Below are 15,833 nucleotides of genomic sequence, written 5' to 3' on the forward strand. Positions count from 1 at the left end.
CATCCAAAATAGATAATCTATATGGGGCTGTTTACATCAGCCTGGTTACCCGAGATTCAACGAAGCGTGAGAGGACTTTGAGGTATTGAAAGAAGTCTTTAAGACACCAAACAAACACATGCTGTTGTTGTGGTGATTATACGACTGCCAGGATCATGTTATCTGCTCATTTCAATACGTCAAAATCATCTCACGCTTCGTTGAATCTCGAGTAACCGGGCTCATGTGAACAGCTCCTATGACACACCGTTTTGAGATCCAATTATTGATTGATTTCTCTCCGAACACAATTTTAAAAGAATGATCTTGTATTTTCTGAAATCTATTTACCATTGTACTAGAACCAATCGCGAGTAGCATGGAAGGAGTGTCAGTAAAGGAGAATGGTTTTATCATTACTTTAAATATCGACTCCGCCAAATGTGTTGTAACCGTTGATCTAATTAATGCTAATAGCCTAACCCTTGACACTGCCTTCTTGAATAACTTGTCTGACTGTTTTTTAAACGTCAACGAACTGTCCATTAAGACACCCAAATACTCGTAGATTGTTGAGTTTTCTACTTTCGTTGTTCCGACCATTATATTTATCTCAGTTGAATTGGATAGTTTCTCCGTTTTTCCTTTCTTGAAGTTTATAGTTAAGTTATTGCATGCATGTTCAAGCCAATTTACTACATAATCGAATTCTTCACTTATAATATTTTTTATATCTTCTTATAGGACCTTTATCTGAGTAAAACAATACCATATCATCAGAATATAATAACGTTTTACATTTCTCTTTATTCAGTCCACAATCTTTTATGTGTAATAAAAACAGCAATGGTACCAATATTGCACCCTGGGGAACTCCATTGGCCACGGATCTCTCATCAGAATCTACACCGTCGTATTTGACATATTGTTTTCGCTTAAACAAATAATCTTTGATCCATTCCAATTTTTGGACCAGGAACTGGTCCCTAACTGCTGCTAATCTTGTTGTTGTTGTTGTTGTTGTTGTTAGGGGGCGACGCTCTTTAAAAAAACCTCAAGGCTCTACCGCATTACTTGTTTGATCGGAATGAAACTTGGCACAATTATTCTAAGCAATATTCCGCATCGATTGACGGAGTTCGAATTTTTACTTTTGACCTTTGAAGCAAGTTACAAGCAATTCTTGACTATATTTGCAGCAAATAATATATACATATCATTAATATTCAGCCTATATATAAGTAAAGGCAAACGATTAGAAATACATTGTCCTCTCTATTGTTGTAAATACAATGCAGTTCAGAAACTCGTTCACGCAGTTCCTGGTCCACTATACGTAGTACGATCGTACTTGTTGTGCTGAATGCCATGCGCCGGTAACTTGGATAGGAGGACCGAATGGTCCACTGTATCAAATGCCTCCTGCGGATTTGCATATACTACATAAAAAATGGAAAACATTTTGGGAGAACGAGAAATATACTCAGTGGTTTCGAGTTCTCCCAAACTCCCACAAGGGTTTCTATAACTGTATAGAAACATAGGACAAAATGTCTTCTGTTTCACGCTCGTACTATAAATGTTACATTATACTCCTGTATATAGTTGCATTTATCCATATGCATACGGATATGGTCAGATAATGAAGTTATGGCTTGGGTTCATTTTACACCGACCTTTGCGAAAACCATATTGATTTTAATTCAGTAGCGTTTTACTTTCCAAATATTCATAAATTCGTCAATGAACTAGTCGTTTTTATAGTGCTTTTGAAAAGATTGGCAGCACAGAAATTGGTCTGTAATTGTCGAATGAATCTCTGCCACCAGATTTGAAACTTGGTGTTATTTGCCACACTTCTCAACAGTAGCAAATAAGGTTGTTGAATTGACATATTGGCAAGGTAGCAATGGGCAGATGATATCTCTTCAGCTTCATCGCAACTGGTTTCGTGTTTTTCCATGCATCAAAATGAACAACTGGTTTCGTGTTTTTCCACGCATCAAATTTCGACTCTGCATGATAGCATTTTGCGTTGCAAGGTATCAACACCAATCATATTTTTTTACAGTTCGTCGGCACTTTTAAATATAGGTTTGTTGCATGACAGCTGAGTATTGGAGAATATTTTCACTGATTGATGAGGAAATGTTGAATGAATGAAAATTGAAAAAGTCGATGTAACCAAACGCATATAAAAAATCAATGTAATTAAAAGTATGTCGCATACAGTGGACGTGTTTAGGGCATTTCGATGAGTACAAACCAATTTCTTTAATTGTTTTAAGATTGTAAGGCTAAAATTCGTACATAATCATGTAATTAGTAGACCGATCGTATAAAATAAATAAAATATTGACCTAGTACGTTGTATGGGGAAATCTCAAAAGTAATCTCACCGCTATTGGAATTTGGAAAGAGCTGCACAAAATGAGTAAAAGTCATAAGTTTCGTTGCGTCATGTAAAAAAATGTAACCTGTTGGAGACTGACAGATGACGCAACATATAATTGGGACAATTGTCAAGGTAACGTAATGGCATATGTATGTAATATGTGATGCGTTATACAGAGTGTATCGGAAATAAGTAGACAATTTTGAAATATTTAGTAGACTATAAAGTTATGAAAACATCGCATGGACTCGTGAAAATATGGGCACGTTATCATCGTCAGCTTAATGTAACACTAAGTGTTACATTGAGCTGACGATGCTAACGTACCCATGTTTGCATGACTCTATGCAAAGTGTTGATAAATTTATAGTTCATTAAATATTTCAAAATTGTCTACTTTTTTCTGATACACCATTTAGTGTAAGTGTGTGTAGAGACGCGAGAGCGTGTGAGGGACAATTTGAGTTGAAGCAGCTAGTGGTATACGTGTGATAAATATATTGTTTGAAAACTTTGAACTTGTTGGGGATTACAGTCCATTGCGGCGAACATTCACGGCAATTACGCGGGTGAAATCAATACATTTCCTTTACAATTCATTTTCACTTCTTATTTTTATTGATTCTTAGGCGCTTCATCAAAATCGCTCTAATCCTTTCTACATGACTCAATGATGAAGTTGGGTGTAACGTTCGGTCGGCTCGGATAAACACATGCACGTGTTTTGCCTTGCATGACCATGCATAATCGGAGTGGCTATCAAGTTAACTTTACACATACTCAGATACACGATTGGATTCATTTCAGTAAGTGAGCACTTTTTGTTTTATCTCCAATCAACAAGCAGGTCACTTATTTTGTCACAAGAGCACGGACACAACACGTTCAAATAATATCATTTAATGGCATGACTGCACTAGAATACATACTGTAATGATAATATTAACGGTATGATTTCTGGTAGCGAGCTCTGGGCCCTGGACCACCAAACTTCTTTGCCTCACTACGTCTGGGATCAGCAACCAAGAGAGAACGATCATATTGCGTTAGGATATCTTTGATTTCCTTCTTTGATGCCTCATCCACGTCTGATGGGGAAAGAAAATGGAGGATAAGTGGGAGAACTTCAGATAATCACAGGGTAAGACGGAGAATTCAAACGCTTACTGTAGACACGTCAGATTGTTCAGACAAGAACGTTTCCATTGCGTTTTAACCCTTTAAAGCTTTTGAAATATGCGGGGGAAGGAATCATTTCTTTGCACTCAAACGGTGTAAACAAAAAAAATTGCTTGGGGAGAAGGGAATAAAAATTTCAAGAACTTCGATATGTCGTTTCCTTTCGCGTTAATCGAAGACAGGCAACATTATCGATGATCAAATATTGTCTGCGTCTTAGTTCAGTGAATTTTTAATCAGCATATTTTGCAATTCTACGGAATAATGTATGTTTGACTGTGATCCGCCAGTGTTTTCCGAATTGGTATAAACGGCTCGTTGTTTGCACTTGCGATTTTCTTCTTTTAATAGATGTGAACGAGTAATTACTGTAGTCATAAATGCATTGATGTTTCGAGCTCCTACTTGAAAATCCATAACTATTCACTCGTTCACGTCTATCAAAGTAAGAAAATCGCACATAAAATCGCAGGAAAAATTGCAAGTGTAATCGGCGCGCTGCATGTCTCGTCTTGACTTTTGAGGCTCGTTCACACTTGCAATTTTATGTGCGATTTTCTTTTGATAGATATGAATGAGCAATTAGTTACGAATGCTCTGAATAATAGGAACTCGTATTTGAAAATCAGTAACTCATTACTCGTTCAGATTTACCAAAAGAAGAAAATCGCACATAAAATCGCAGCAAAAGTTGCGAGTGTACACGGGCCTTAACGTCAAATGCTATTAACAAATTGTTGAATCGCGTGATCCACCGCTTTCATCGAATTACTATGTTTTCTAGATTCTCGGCATCAAACGACGGGAATTCCGGTAAGCTGTTCGCCATATCCCAAGTAGGAACGTTTCAAATGAACCTAAGACACACTCATGAGGCAAACTTAACGCGAACGCTTTAATTGTCAAGTTACTTTTGAGCAGTACTGTGTAATCCAGCCAAAGTGACTATGCCGATTGAAATTAAGATGTCTCCCAACTATGACGGACGCACTCGTTTTAACAGGCGTTATAATGCCACCTATATTTTCAATGTTTATGTTTCAAATTTTTGTCAACATTTTTATATGTTCAAGCGAAATAGGTACAACATCTCCTCAAGCCTATACGACGACAAAGTATGTACCAGTGTTTCTTTTTAATTCTTGCTTTCCGATAAAAAAAATGCTTCAGAACTTCACCAACCCAAATGAAGCAAAAATTCGCGAGACTCTAGCTCTAGACAAGAGGCAGGACTGTAACAGGGGTTAAAACACAATGAAACATGGTTCTCAAACAATCTGACCTGCATGTCTGAGCAAACATTTTCCAAGGGTGTCGTCTCCAGACTCGCAGTCAAGATACAGTCGAGGAGTCCTTATTTAGATAATAGGGAGTTTACGATCTACGACGCGGCCAGCTCGACGTGACTAGTCAATTATTCTGCTAGAAATAAGCTACAGAAATTACTTATGCTGCCAGGACTTTTAAATACCCATACACATATTTCAATTGTGCTAAGAACCTCCGATGTCCAGCTGATATTGCAGGTTCATATAAGCTTTCAAACAGCTATCATGTTGCTGCCGCTTTCATGTCATCGAGAGGCCGTGAAAGTGCCTCATTTGAAGGCGTCGTAAGAATGACAACCCTATCATGGGAGCACAAACTATGCATACTTATTGTCACGCGTGTGGTGTTTTGTTTTACAAGCGCGTCTTTAAGCTGGCCGCTTCGTAAATCGTAAACTACCAACTGATCTTGGGAAAGACTACGAGGCTTGATAGGTAGGTTAGCCTAGGAGAACTTTTTTTATACCAGAAACTTTTGCCATTCATGATGAACGAAACTTAAGTAGAAACTTTAAGGAAATGCAATTTTTGCGAATTCTTAGACTGACGGCTCGTTTTTGATAGAAATCAATGAAAATTGGTTTGTCGGTGAACAGATAATTAACCTACAAGTTGAAATTTTTGGGACTTACATTTCTGGTAATATGCGACCAAGGACTTGGCAATTGCTTGTCTGATAGCTAGAAAAGAAAGGATAAACATCTTAAAAAAAACTACCTTCTAGTGAAAACTAAAAATAAAAGAATTTCATTGTAAAGCAGAGTTTTTTTGGTCAAATCCTTCTATGTAAAGTAAGTACAGGTTTAAGCGATTCACCAGTCAAGCAAAATATCATTTGTTTCTCAAATACTGGTTTAAATAAGAATAACATGTGCCTAGCCTAAACTGCTGAGAATAAGTGCAAATATCTTGCATTCAGAGCTTTTAGAAACTTGTCAGAAAATATCTGACTTCACTTGAGTACAATATACTGGAGTTGTTCAGATTTTCTAAAATATGTCTACTGTGGTTTTAAAGAGGATTTCACAAGTTTATTTTATTCAGTTATGGGTCTCAGTAATTTTTCAAGCTTGCTTCAGCGTGAAAGGAACAATTTTCTCCTTGGGGAGGGTTAAAATGAAAAAGTTTAAAAAAAGTGAAAAAGTGTTAAAGTTTTACACTATAAGTATATATAGCCATTGTTCATTTGTTCTGACTTTTGGGTTTTGCTACAATCAAAGTGCCAGCACCCTTTTCTTAGAGGCTGGGGCAGCTACACTACTGTATACACAAGTTTGTGCTTTTTGAGCAATGTAGGTGTCATTAGAAGCAGTGCTTCTGTGTGATAAGAACATGCTGGGGAGTATGTACCTATCAAACTGGTAAGACATCACTGTAGGCTTGATTTAAATATCACACAAAAGTAGCATTAGTCTACACAGGTTATGTTGGTCAAAAAAGTGACAAAATGCTCCTTTCTTTCAGTAAAAAGCATTTTTCCCTGTACATGCTTTTAAGCCAATGAAATTGCTTTTTTGGTGGTTAACGTGCTTTTCACCATATACATATAAACTATTGTAATTATAAATATGTGTGTAATTTATGCATACAAATAACTCCTGGGCCATGAAATGGCTCTTGGCCTTAGCTTCATTTTATGGCATATTGGTCTGGTCTTGGCTGAGAGTTATTTCATGACCGAGGCTTAGTTTTTCTTCATTCGGACGTTGCAGCCTGCAAATTAGATATTCATATACCGGCATGTTTTCTTACCATAGACTTGTGAAACATGACCACCACCTTTAACCCGGACTCTGATATCAACACCTTCGAATTTTTCTTTTCCCAATAACAGAATTGGTTCTTCGAGCTACAGTAGATACAATTTGAGGAAACTATGTATTTGTATTTTGCTGTCAATCTGCCAAAATAAATGTGGCATTTCAACTTATATCTTACCTTAAACTTTAATGTTTCTGGCTGGACAAGATGAAGTGGTTGACCGTTCACTCTAACCATTCCATTACCTTCCTTGCAATATGCAACTGCAGTTGCAGTTTTCTAAACCAAGGTAAAATGAAAATATGATGAAATGAAAATATATTGAAATGTCTTGTGGGTTAATATTTTTCACACCTAGACGTATACCTGGTCCAGGCTATGTTAAAGAACATCATGTAGGTTAAACTCATAGCAAAATTAGCAGATGTAAACAGGGCCAGTCAACCGCAAATAATGGGGCCATATAGTTGAAAGTTTATAATCTGATACTCTAGCTTTCACCAGCAAACTTGTCCTTAAACATTCGTGCACCAACATATGCCAATGGCACCAGTTAACTTATAGTTTATACAAAATATTTGCTTTCGTACTAAACTATTAAAATTGGCTGCAAAATCGAGCCAAAATATACCAGCCTGCAGCCTTTCACTATTGAGATTTTAAATAGAATCTGGCAAAAACAAGGACCATTCGAGTTGGCACAACAATTTGCTGAGTGAAAATAAAATTATCCACTATTCCTTATTTTGGTATGTGTTGTACAAGCAACTATAAACCAAACCAACACGTGTTTGAGAAGGTTTGACTCAGTGTATCTACTGACCTTACGACCGAACACTTGCACTGACTTCGACATTTTCTACAACAAAATATACTACGTAAGGTATTTTACAACCACAGGGTATTTTCAAACCACAAAAGGCCAAAAAGTAGGGCAAAAATTGGATTTTTTTACTCACTGAATTTAAACCTTCTAAAGAGAAGTTTATATGGCGTTCAAAGAGGAAGATAAATACGCATGCGCGTCCGATTTGAAAGCGTGAAAAGCCGAAGATCAACCAAAATGACTTGAAGAGTTGAGAACTGTCTTGATTTCAATTATTTGCGATTATTACCCAAAATTTCATGAAAAAATCATTAAATTTAAACATATTTTATGTTTAGACTTGCGTTTAAGTGGAATATTCGAGGGATATGAGACTTATTTTGATCAAAAATCGTAAATGTATAATACTGCCTGAAGCTAGGAAACCATACGTCAGAATGTGAATATCCTCCCGATAATACCCCGAGCTGTAACAACGAACTATTTTTGATCGAACAAGTCGGAACAACTTGCATTTGTTCAATCTTCTAATTTTCTGTTCTGATTGATACAAAACCTGAGATGTCGAACAAATTTTATATTTTTGGAGTTATTTGCGTGATATTTGCTCTGGCTATTTATCAATATCAAAAGCAGGGTCGTCAAACGTTAAGCATTGAGAAGAGGACTGCATTTGCATTGTGGAAAATAATAGAAAATCGAACAAGCAGCTATAGAAAAATTGCTGTGGGGTACGTCCACTAAACCTTTATCATTTCAGTATATAAGTGGAATAATATTGCACACCAGTTGTTATGTATACAACCTTATTCTGCATATGGATGATCGTAAATGATTATTATTTCTTTCCAACAAAAATCCTGCAAATACTATGATCTGCATGAGAAGATCCTGGAATGCCTGTGCGACTATAAAGGTGCTGTTTATATGATTTCGTTACCAGGGACACCCCTACCCCTGAGACAACTTTACCAAGCATTTGTATGATAAAATATCAAGCAAATACAAAGCGATAGTGTCTGCTTAAAAAGAAACATATTATATTTCGCCATTGCGCACACACCGCCCGGTAGAAAAGTAACCCTGGAGGCCATAGACAAAGTGTTTACATGGATAATAGTTGTCCCTACTGCTAGGGTTATACTCTTTTGTAAACAGGGTGACCCAATCGGACAAGAAAACCTTTCATATAAATGCTTGCATTTCAGCTGCTAATATGTCAATATGATCCTATCTCTATTCCAGGATATCTCGGGGGGTAGGGGTGTCCCAGGTACCCAAGATCATATAAACAACACCCAATCATGCTTTCGGGAAATAGGTTTAACTTTTGCTGATTAGAGACCACACAAAGTGAGTTGGGAATATCTGCAGGCATGATATTTATATATAAACAATCACTTTCCAAAGTAATATTACACATATTTGATCGGTCAGTAATAAATGATAGTACAGTAGATTTGACCGTAGTAATAAACAAATATATCTCATTTGTAAAGAGTACAAATTTGTAGGTAAATTAATCCTGAGAAATTGCCATAGAAATACATACAGTGCAAAATCCCCCCATGCGGACACATCTCAGCAGGATACCAACTGCTCTTGACCAAGAGAGGATACTGTAATTTGTGTGGTTTTCACTTGTCAATTATTAATCATATACCTTTTCTACCAGACCTAATATACTGAAATTATTAATATACTGAAATACGAATCAGTACCGATATATCCGAGTCAGTACCAATGTATATGTAGGGCATTGTGCTTAGCATGTGTTATTAACCCAATTTTATACTCTGAGCACCAGTGCTGGGGCACACAGTCTAGGTTCAGAGCACATGCCATGTTGAAGGAGTGAAGGAGGTGTGCAGTATTTACATGGTACCATCAAAACCAAGCGGATGCCTGAATATGTTTAAATATTTAAGAGAATATTATATATTTTTACGTGGGAAATGATGTCTACAGATGATGTTACTATAATCTTTGTATTTTAGGACAAATGCAAATATTGATCTGATTGTATCTGGTGTTGCACTACTTCGTGAGCTTGGTGTTGAGGAACGTGGTGCTGGTAAAGAATGCAGTGATATCAGTTCTTTGGATGTCTTAGAAGAATGTTTCTCATATTTTATGGACAAGGGAGCTGCTGCTGAACGACCAATCACAACCCAGGACTTGAACTCACAAATTATTTCAGCAATTTTGAGATTACCGGAGGCTCAGACACAGGTATTGTACGATATGTTTGCATGACATCAGTGGATGTCTGATCCTAACTGCAGACCTAATTTTAGCATTATTTTCCGGACCCCTGTACAGTGTACGAAAAATAGCTCTAACCCATCTAGCTCTATTCCTTATCTAAACGCAAGCTTCAAAACATTTCTGTAGCATTTTGTGGGAGGAAATGCTGCCTTGGTTGGTTTGAAATTTACCAAATTGCTCTCGGAAGCTCAGGTTTGTAGAGATATTTCTTCCTTTACGTACAGCAACATTGGACTTTTCATATTTTCGTCACGAGCTGTTTTAGTGTGCAGTATTGTACACAAGTGCGGCGCATCGATATGCGATGTGATTTTATAAAGAACGAAAATCCCGTTTATAATATCCGTATTGATTGTTTCGATAACTTAAACTTATTTCAGATGAAGAGAGTAATTCTCTACGCCAAGGGCCATATGCACGGGGAGTCCACCTAATTACTGCACTGCCTATGCAAGGTCGCATGTGTTTTCAGTTCCCTGATGCTTTAGCGTTGCAGTGTGTGCATAGTGTTGGAAATTTCTTAGAATGGGCCTCTGAGAATGGGCCGTAATCGACGGAATATCGAAATAAATTTGTTTTCTTCAAAAAAATCTCCGGCACATGTATGATGTGTGCATGGTTTGGAAGGTGAAACAATCTGCACAATCCGGCCGCAGGAAATTTTATTCACTGTTTGTTTCTCGCCTGGAGACCATGAATGATTGATCTCTCCGTGAATGTTGACGGCTAAAGATGACGTATATAAAAAGTCATTTAATTGGAGGAAAAAGAGCAACTGCCTTTTATTTCCTTGTTTGACATCGTTTTCGCGGACTTTAACTGCGGCCGATATGACCACGAGTGATGGCTTTCAGCAATGATGCATGTGTTTTATCTCAAATTTTCCGTGCATGCAGGCATATATAACGCCGTTCACACTATATAGCTAGCAACTTTTAAAACGATTCTATATGTGCGACTCTCTTCTTTTGATAGATGCGAACGAGTAGGAAAAGTTGTGGACGATTCTGCAAGGCCATATACTGTAAACGTCAGATGAAGTCAGATAAAATTTCGACTTTCGACTTTCAAAAGACAAAAATCGCACTGTAAAAATTGTAAATTAAATGTTAAATCTCTGCGTGCATCCGTATTCTACTTGAGATCTTATAGAATCGCTCGAGAACTTGGTTTCAAAATTTAACCGTCCTCGAACGCATAAAGGCCCACACACACTGGACGCGAATTTTTCATAATCAAGAGCAAATAAATTCAATTCCGAAGAAAAATTTTGGGAGATATAGGTACCAGACCATGCAGACTATAATTCAGTAATTACCAAGTATATCATGTATTGTCATTCAGTAATGTACTAATATTCAGTAATGTACTATCATTCAGATAATATACTATCATTCAGATAATACACTATCATACAGTAATTACCAAGAATATCACAGCATTGTCAAAATTAGCAAATTTTGCAAATTTTGAAAACTGAAAAATTCGTGATTTCCATCGCATGAACAAATTGCGTCCGCTGTGTGTCAGCCTGTAAGCCCGTTTTCCACCAGGCGAATTTATTCGCGCGACACGAAGCGATGTCTGAAATTCGGTGATGTGATTGGTATACGAAAAAATTCACCGCGAAAAAGTAGAGTCGCTATCTACTTTTTATCTGTTCCCGCGAATAAATTCGCCTAGTGAAAAACGGGCTGATAACCGTAAGAGTTTCATTACGGTAGTGCAAAATGTTTTCGCGCGAAATTCGTTATTGAAAAATGTATTCAACAAAATGTTGTTCGTGGATTCTATTCTGTCTATTTTAACAAGTTTGTGCAGCGTATATATTGTCAATAACATTGTCAGTAACAATGAGAAAAAACGTCATCAAATCGCGGGACCGTGTAAACGCAACGTTAAGTATCGTGTGAATAGCCTTGATAATTTTCTACCAGCGGAGTTCCATACCGGTTGTCCCTACCGTCGCAGTGATGCGATACATTTTTAGCAATTTGCCTAAAATTATCGCTTTCTATTAATTGTAACCTGCATTTTTACTATACACATACAGGTGATGTTGTGTGGTCCTGTCGGTCCCAAATTGGCAACATTACTTCCGACGAGTATCGTGGTTCCCGACAACTGTACGATGACGGGAGACGAGAACCACCTGATATTGGAATATCAACGGCAAGAGAAATGGGGAAATATTGTGGCGCCTGTTGCAAATAGATTTATTATGTCCCACGATGTGGCAAACTCTGCTCTTAGTACACTCGAAGCGTTTATTGGTAAGTACAGGCTGTATCGTTGGCTATGTTTTTACAGGCCGATTTATTGTTGTGCTGTTCGTTATGGGATCAGTCGTATAAGATACGTTCCAACATAACAAGGAATCAAAGTAGTGTGGTATAGGCCGTATATAGCTGGGCTGGTTGTATCCCGCCCGTTTAGCTTAAACAGTGGTTATGCTCAAAATAGCAAGCAAGTCTATCGTTTTGTTCATGAAGCAAACTAAATGCTTTTAACCTTAATACAGCGATTTGTTTACAACTACATATTATTCTGTGCATAATATTCAAGTTGACTCGTTTAAGAGAGATGTAAGGGTGGTATTTAAATTTAATTATCCACCGTTTAGGCTAAACCAGCCTCAATAATCATGTGGACATGCACTTACTGTAACTTTTCTTTCGCAATAAGAAACACCGAGTCGTTCTTTTGGCAAGGAATCACCCCCTCTTCCAGTCTTCCCCCGTATTCAATTTTTTTTTAACAATCAAACATGACGCGGATGACAGCTAAATACTCCGCCGACATTTCCGAAAGGTGATTTATGCCGAAATAAATATCGGTTCCCTCCACAACGCAATGTCCACGATAATTAATGCCAGGATTGTGTAGCGCCTTCTAACAACTTTGCTACAAATGTGCATGCTCTTACAAGTTATGTCAAATTCCCAGGAGCAGAAAGGCTTTTGTGCTTATGAGATATTTAAGATTCGTGCAAACGGTCTAATTAACTGAATATCTTTTTGATGTTTGCATTCTAATATTTTTAGAGGAGACAATTGTGTTCAAGCCAAACCTTATCGTTGTTTCTGGCTTCCACTTGCTTGACAGTCAAGATTCCGAACTTTGGCAACAAAGAATTACCGCTGCAGCCGTTGCTTTTTCCCGCCTTCCACGTTCGGTTCCAGTCCACTTAGAACTCGCCAGTATGAGTCAATGCCCTGTGATGGTGGCTATCGTTAAGCAGTTGTTTCCGTTGGTGAACTCGATTGGTTTGAATGAACAAGAGTTAACCTTTATATCAAGGTGTTTGGGAGGACGACATGCCGAAATGAGAGCAGTGAAAAAGGAAGATGAAATTGGTATGCTTGCATGCCAGAATTATAGACCTCTTATGCATGATGACTTTCAGCTGCAATTAAGAGCTATTAGCTGAGCTAAAGACCACGCGTGACTGTTATCTCAGTAAGTTACTCTCGTGTGCGGATAGTTTTTCGTGAAGAATTCGCCTCGAGAGGCAAATTTCTCACGTGTGCGGATGGTTTTCGGGCTGAGCTAACTGCCTCGCGAAATCGTTAGCTCAGCTGATAGCTCTCGTGTGCGGCGGGCTTAAGGTGTTTAGTTCGTCGTAATGGATGACTTGCTCTTTAGACTATTTTTTATTGCACTAAGTAGCAAAAAGAAAATAAATCAGCACAGCTTGAAAGAGGAAACTAAAATGAGTGCAAACGTTGCAAAATTTTGTAAAATACGAAAAATATAGTCATGCGAAAATGCCAGATTTTGTATACTTTTGTATTTTGTGCGGAAATGTTTAGTTAATTCAGTAAAACACTTCTGCACGTAGTACAGAAGTATGCGAAATTTGCCAACTTCGCGTGGCTGTATTTTTCGTGCTCTACAACATTTCGCAGCGAAGCGTGGCAGTTTTACTAGTTTTGATATGCTCTTTCACGAGATATTCTTTTTATCGCCAACATAAACAGTCTAAAGCTCCGTTCACACTACACTCAATTTATTGGCACGGTACGGTGCCCATTTTAGTGTAGTGTAAACAGCTTAAAGCAAAAGTCGTCCATCGATGCATGAATGTAGAATCCGATGTCAAAGAAGAGTCATATCGTCATATAATCATCCCTTTGTTCTTGTTTCCAGGCTTTTACAGTGACATAGCAAGTTGGATACTTGAGCAATACGGCCTCATTTCCCTAGAAAACTCGAGGTTATCCCGGGTACATTTTCACTGCTTATATGTACACATTCTGGTCGTTGTACCCCAACACTGGAGCTCAAACGAAGCAAGCGTTGGCAAAGGGGCGTGGACAGCTTTTTCTCAGGCATGTGACACTGAGGTCGCCGATAATGACAACGCTGAACTTAGAATTCCAAGGGAGTTCATCACCTCATTGCTATCACCAAATACCATCAAATTTAATTCGGATGATCCCATTTCCGTGGTTTATAACGATGCGATTAGGTTGCACATTAGTCCAGTTTTAGTTTGTAAACGACCTCTTAAGACTGTAGGTTTAGGTGATGCTATATCGGCGTCTGGTCTTTTGTATAATGAATTTAATGAGTAGATTTAGTTAGGAAATGTTTAAATGTGACAGATAAATTATATCACACCCAAAAATGTCCATGCACCCACTCCAACCAACCTCAACTCATCAACATTGCTGCATCAAAACGCCGTTGAACTGGCCTTATATAACCTCACAGCCGTCTTTGCGAATACCAAGCACCGACATAGATAAAATATATTGTGAAAATCATTTGTTCATGCAAACGAATTTTACTGTCATCGTGCATAAAAATGCTTATTTCAAACATTTATACACTTGTGGGTCCCAACAAGGTGCTCACAAATTCAAGCTGTAAGTATTGCATTGTTATATGGGTAATTTCAATAGTTCTTTTAGATACCCTGTACAACAAATAAAAGTCCACTTAATGCCAAAATCATATGCGTGGTTACAAAATCTTAACTCGTAAAAAATAACTCTTTAACTATATTTTGCATAGAGGTTTTAAGGGTCTTAATTTCCAGTGGAATTATACACACTTCAAATTCAAGCCATGCAGGAACAGTTGATGGAAAAAGGAGTCAATTATATAGGTCCTCCGACAGGAATCGAACCTACGCTTTTGCGATGCTGGTGCGATGCTCTTGCCACTGAGCTACAGAGGTAGCTGACAAGAGCAAGCGTGGTTAATGTGTGTATAGGATGGTAATGCCGGTAATAGGTGAGGGTAAATCGACTTACCGTTGATCGTAATTCGATTTACCCTCACATATTTTGCATAGTTAAATCCTACTTAAACAACTCTGATCGGCCAATTATGTCCTTAACTACATGCAGTTAAAAGTTAATATAACTGGTCTTTTACACAACTGGCTCCTGCATGGTTGCTTATTGGTCAATGCATAGGAGTACAGTTATTTTATTAATGTACTTGAATACAATTTTAATGATTGTTCCAAAAAAAATTGCGGAGAGTTATTTGCGAACTCGCCCCAGTGGCTCGTCCAATTTTGGGAAAAACTTCAAATATCACTCCTACTAATTTGTTTGAATTACGTTTGCATCGCCTACAGAATTACTCGTACTATTAATCCTGGGGCCGGTTGTTCGAAAGGCGTTTAGCTTAAATCTTGGATAAGCCAAAGTACCCCCATACATCTTGTAAATGATTGAACCTAACGCCTGTATTCAAAAAGCTCACTCACACTCACACTCATGGAGTGTGACATATGAATTTTGTTAATGCTGATCAATGAGAAAGTTTTTTTCTGAATAGGTGGAAAGATATAAGGTAAATCACTGAAAATCAAGCCCCTATTCGGCTGGAAATACCGCCATTGAAACCTTATGAGAGGATTAAGATCTCCCACTCAATGAGTTTAGGTGTGAGTGAGCTTTTAGAATACAGGCGTAAATCTTATGCATTAAATATGTACTTTCATTGACAATTAAACTATTTACTTCGAAATAGTTCGGCTATGATTTTTCTTTGTATCCTCCACGGATTAACATCAGCGAGTGCTTCTAGAATGTAATCACCTGAAACTATCTAAAGTTCCGCCCTGCCCTTCGCTATC

At 37.8% G+C, this 15,833-nt stretch overlaps 2 protein-coding genes across 2 annotated transcripts; one reads left to right on the forward strand and one right to left on the reverse strand.

The window, feature by feature from the left end:
* Positions 1-3,258: 3,258 nt before the first annotated feature.
* On the reverse strand, positions 3,259-7,665 carry LOC114515533 (40S ribosomal protein S16-like). Its single transcript, XM_028534797.1, has 6 exons — positions 7,602-7,665; positions 7,466-7,501; positions 6,820-6,921; positions 6,634-6,730; positions 5,514-5,561; positions 3,259-3,462 (listed from the first exon to the last, which is right to left on the reverse strand). The coding sequence occupies exons 2-6, from the start codon at positions 7,496-7,498 to the stop codon at positions 3,317-3,319; spliced, it is 426 nt and encodes a 141-aa protein (XP_028390598.1). The 5' UTR covers positions 7,499-7,501; positions 7,602-7,665; the 3' UTR covers positions 3,259-3,316.
* Positions 7,666-7,975: 310 nt separating this feature from the next.
* On the forward strand, positions 7,976-15,137 carry LOC114515678 (ADP-dependent glucokinase-like). The gene is made up of 6 exons (XM_028534975.1): positions 7,976-8,199; positions 9,466-9,700; positions 9,863-9,928; positions 11,790-12,009; positions 12,781-13,092; positions 13,886-15,137. Exons 1-6 carry the CDS (start codon positions 8,030-8,032, stop codon positions 14,311-14,313), a joined length of 1,431 nt encoding a protein of 476 aa, XP_028390776.1. The 5' UTR covers positions 7,976-8,029; the 3' UTR covers positions 14,314-15,137.
* Positions 15,138-15,833: the final 696 nt, after the last annotated feature.

This window comes from Dendronephthya gigantea, unplaced genomic scaffold (assembly GCF_004324835.1).
Source record: "Dendronephthya gigantea isolate DGI-Jeju-01 unplaced genomic scaffold, DenGig_1.0 000004F, whole genome shotgun sequence".
NCBI classification, from domain to species: domain Eukaryota; kingdom Metazoa; phylum Cnidaria; class Anthozoa; order Malacalcyonacea; family Nephtheidae; genus Dendronephthya; species Dendronephthya gigantea.

What these genes read in the sequence shown, in the direction of transcription:
- LOC114515533 (XM_028534797.1), bottom strand. Translation starts at nt 7,498, where the DNA reads ATGTCGAAGTCAGTGCAAGTGTTCGGTCGTAAG. An exon ending in TGCAAGTGTTCGGTCGTAAG is followed by an intron (nt 6,922 to 7,465) that starts GTCAGTAGATAC and finishes ACCTTGGTTTAG; the next exon opens with AAAACTGCAACTGCAGTTGC. An exon ending in GGTCGCATATTACCAGAAAT is followed by an intron (nt 3,463 to 5,513) that starts GTAAGTCCCAAA and finishes TTTCCCCATCAG; the next exon opens with ACGTGGATGAGGCATCAAAG.
- LOC114515678 (XM_028534975.1), top strand. Translation starts at nt 8,030, where the DNA reads ATGTCGAACAAATTTTATATTTTTGGAGTTATTTGCGTGATATTTGCT. An exon ending in TATAGAAAAATTGCTGTGGG is followed by an intron (nt 8,200 to 9,465) that starts GTACGTCCACTA and finishes TTTGTATTTTAG; the next exon opens with GACAAATGCAAATATTGATC. An exon ending in AATTGCTCTCGGAAGCTCAG is followed by an intron (nt 9,929 to 11,789) that starts GTTTGTAGAGAT and finishes ATACACATACAG; the next exon opens with GTGATGTTGTGTGGTCCTGT.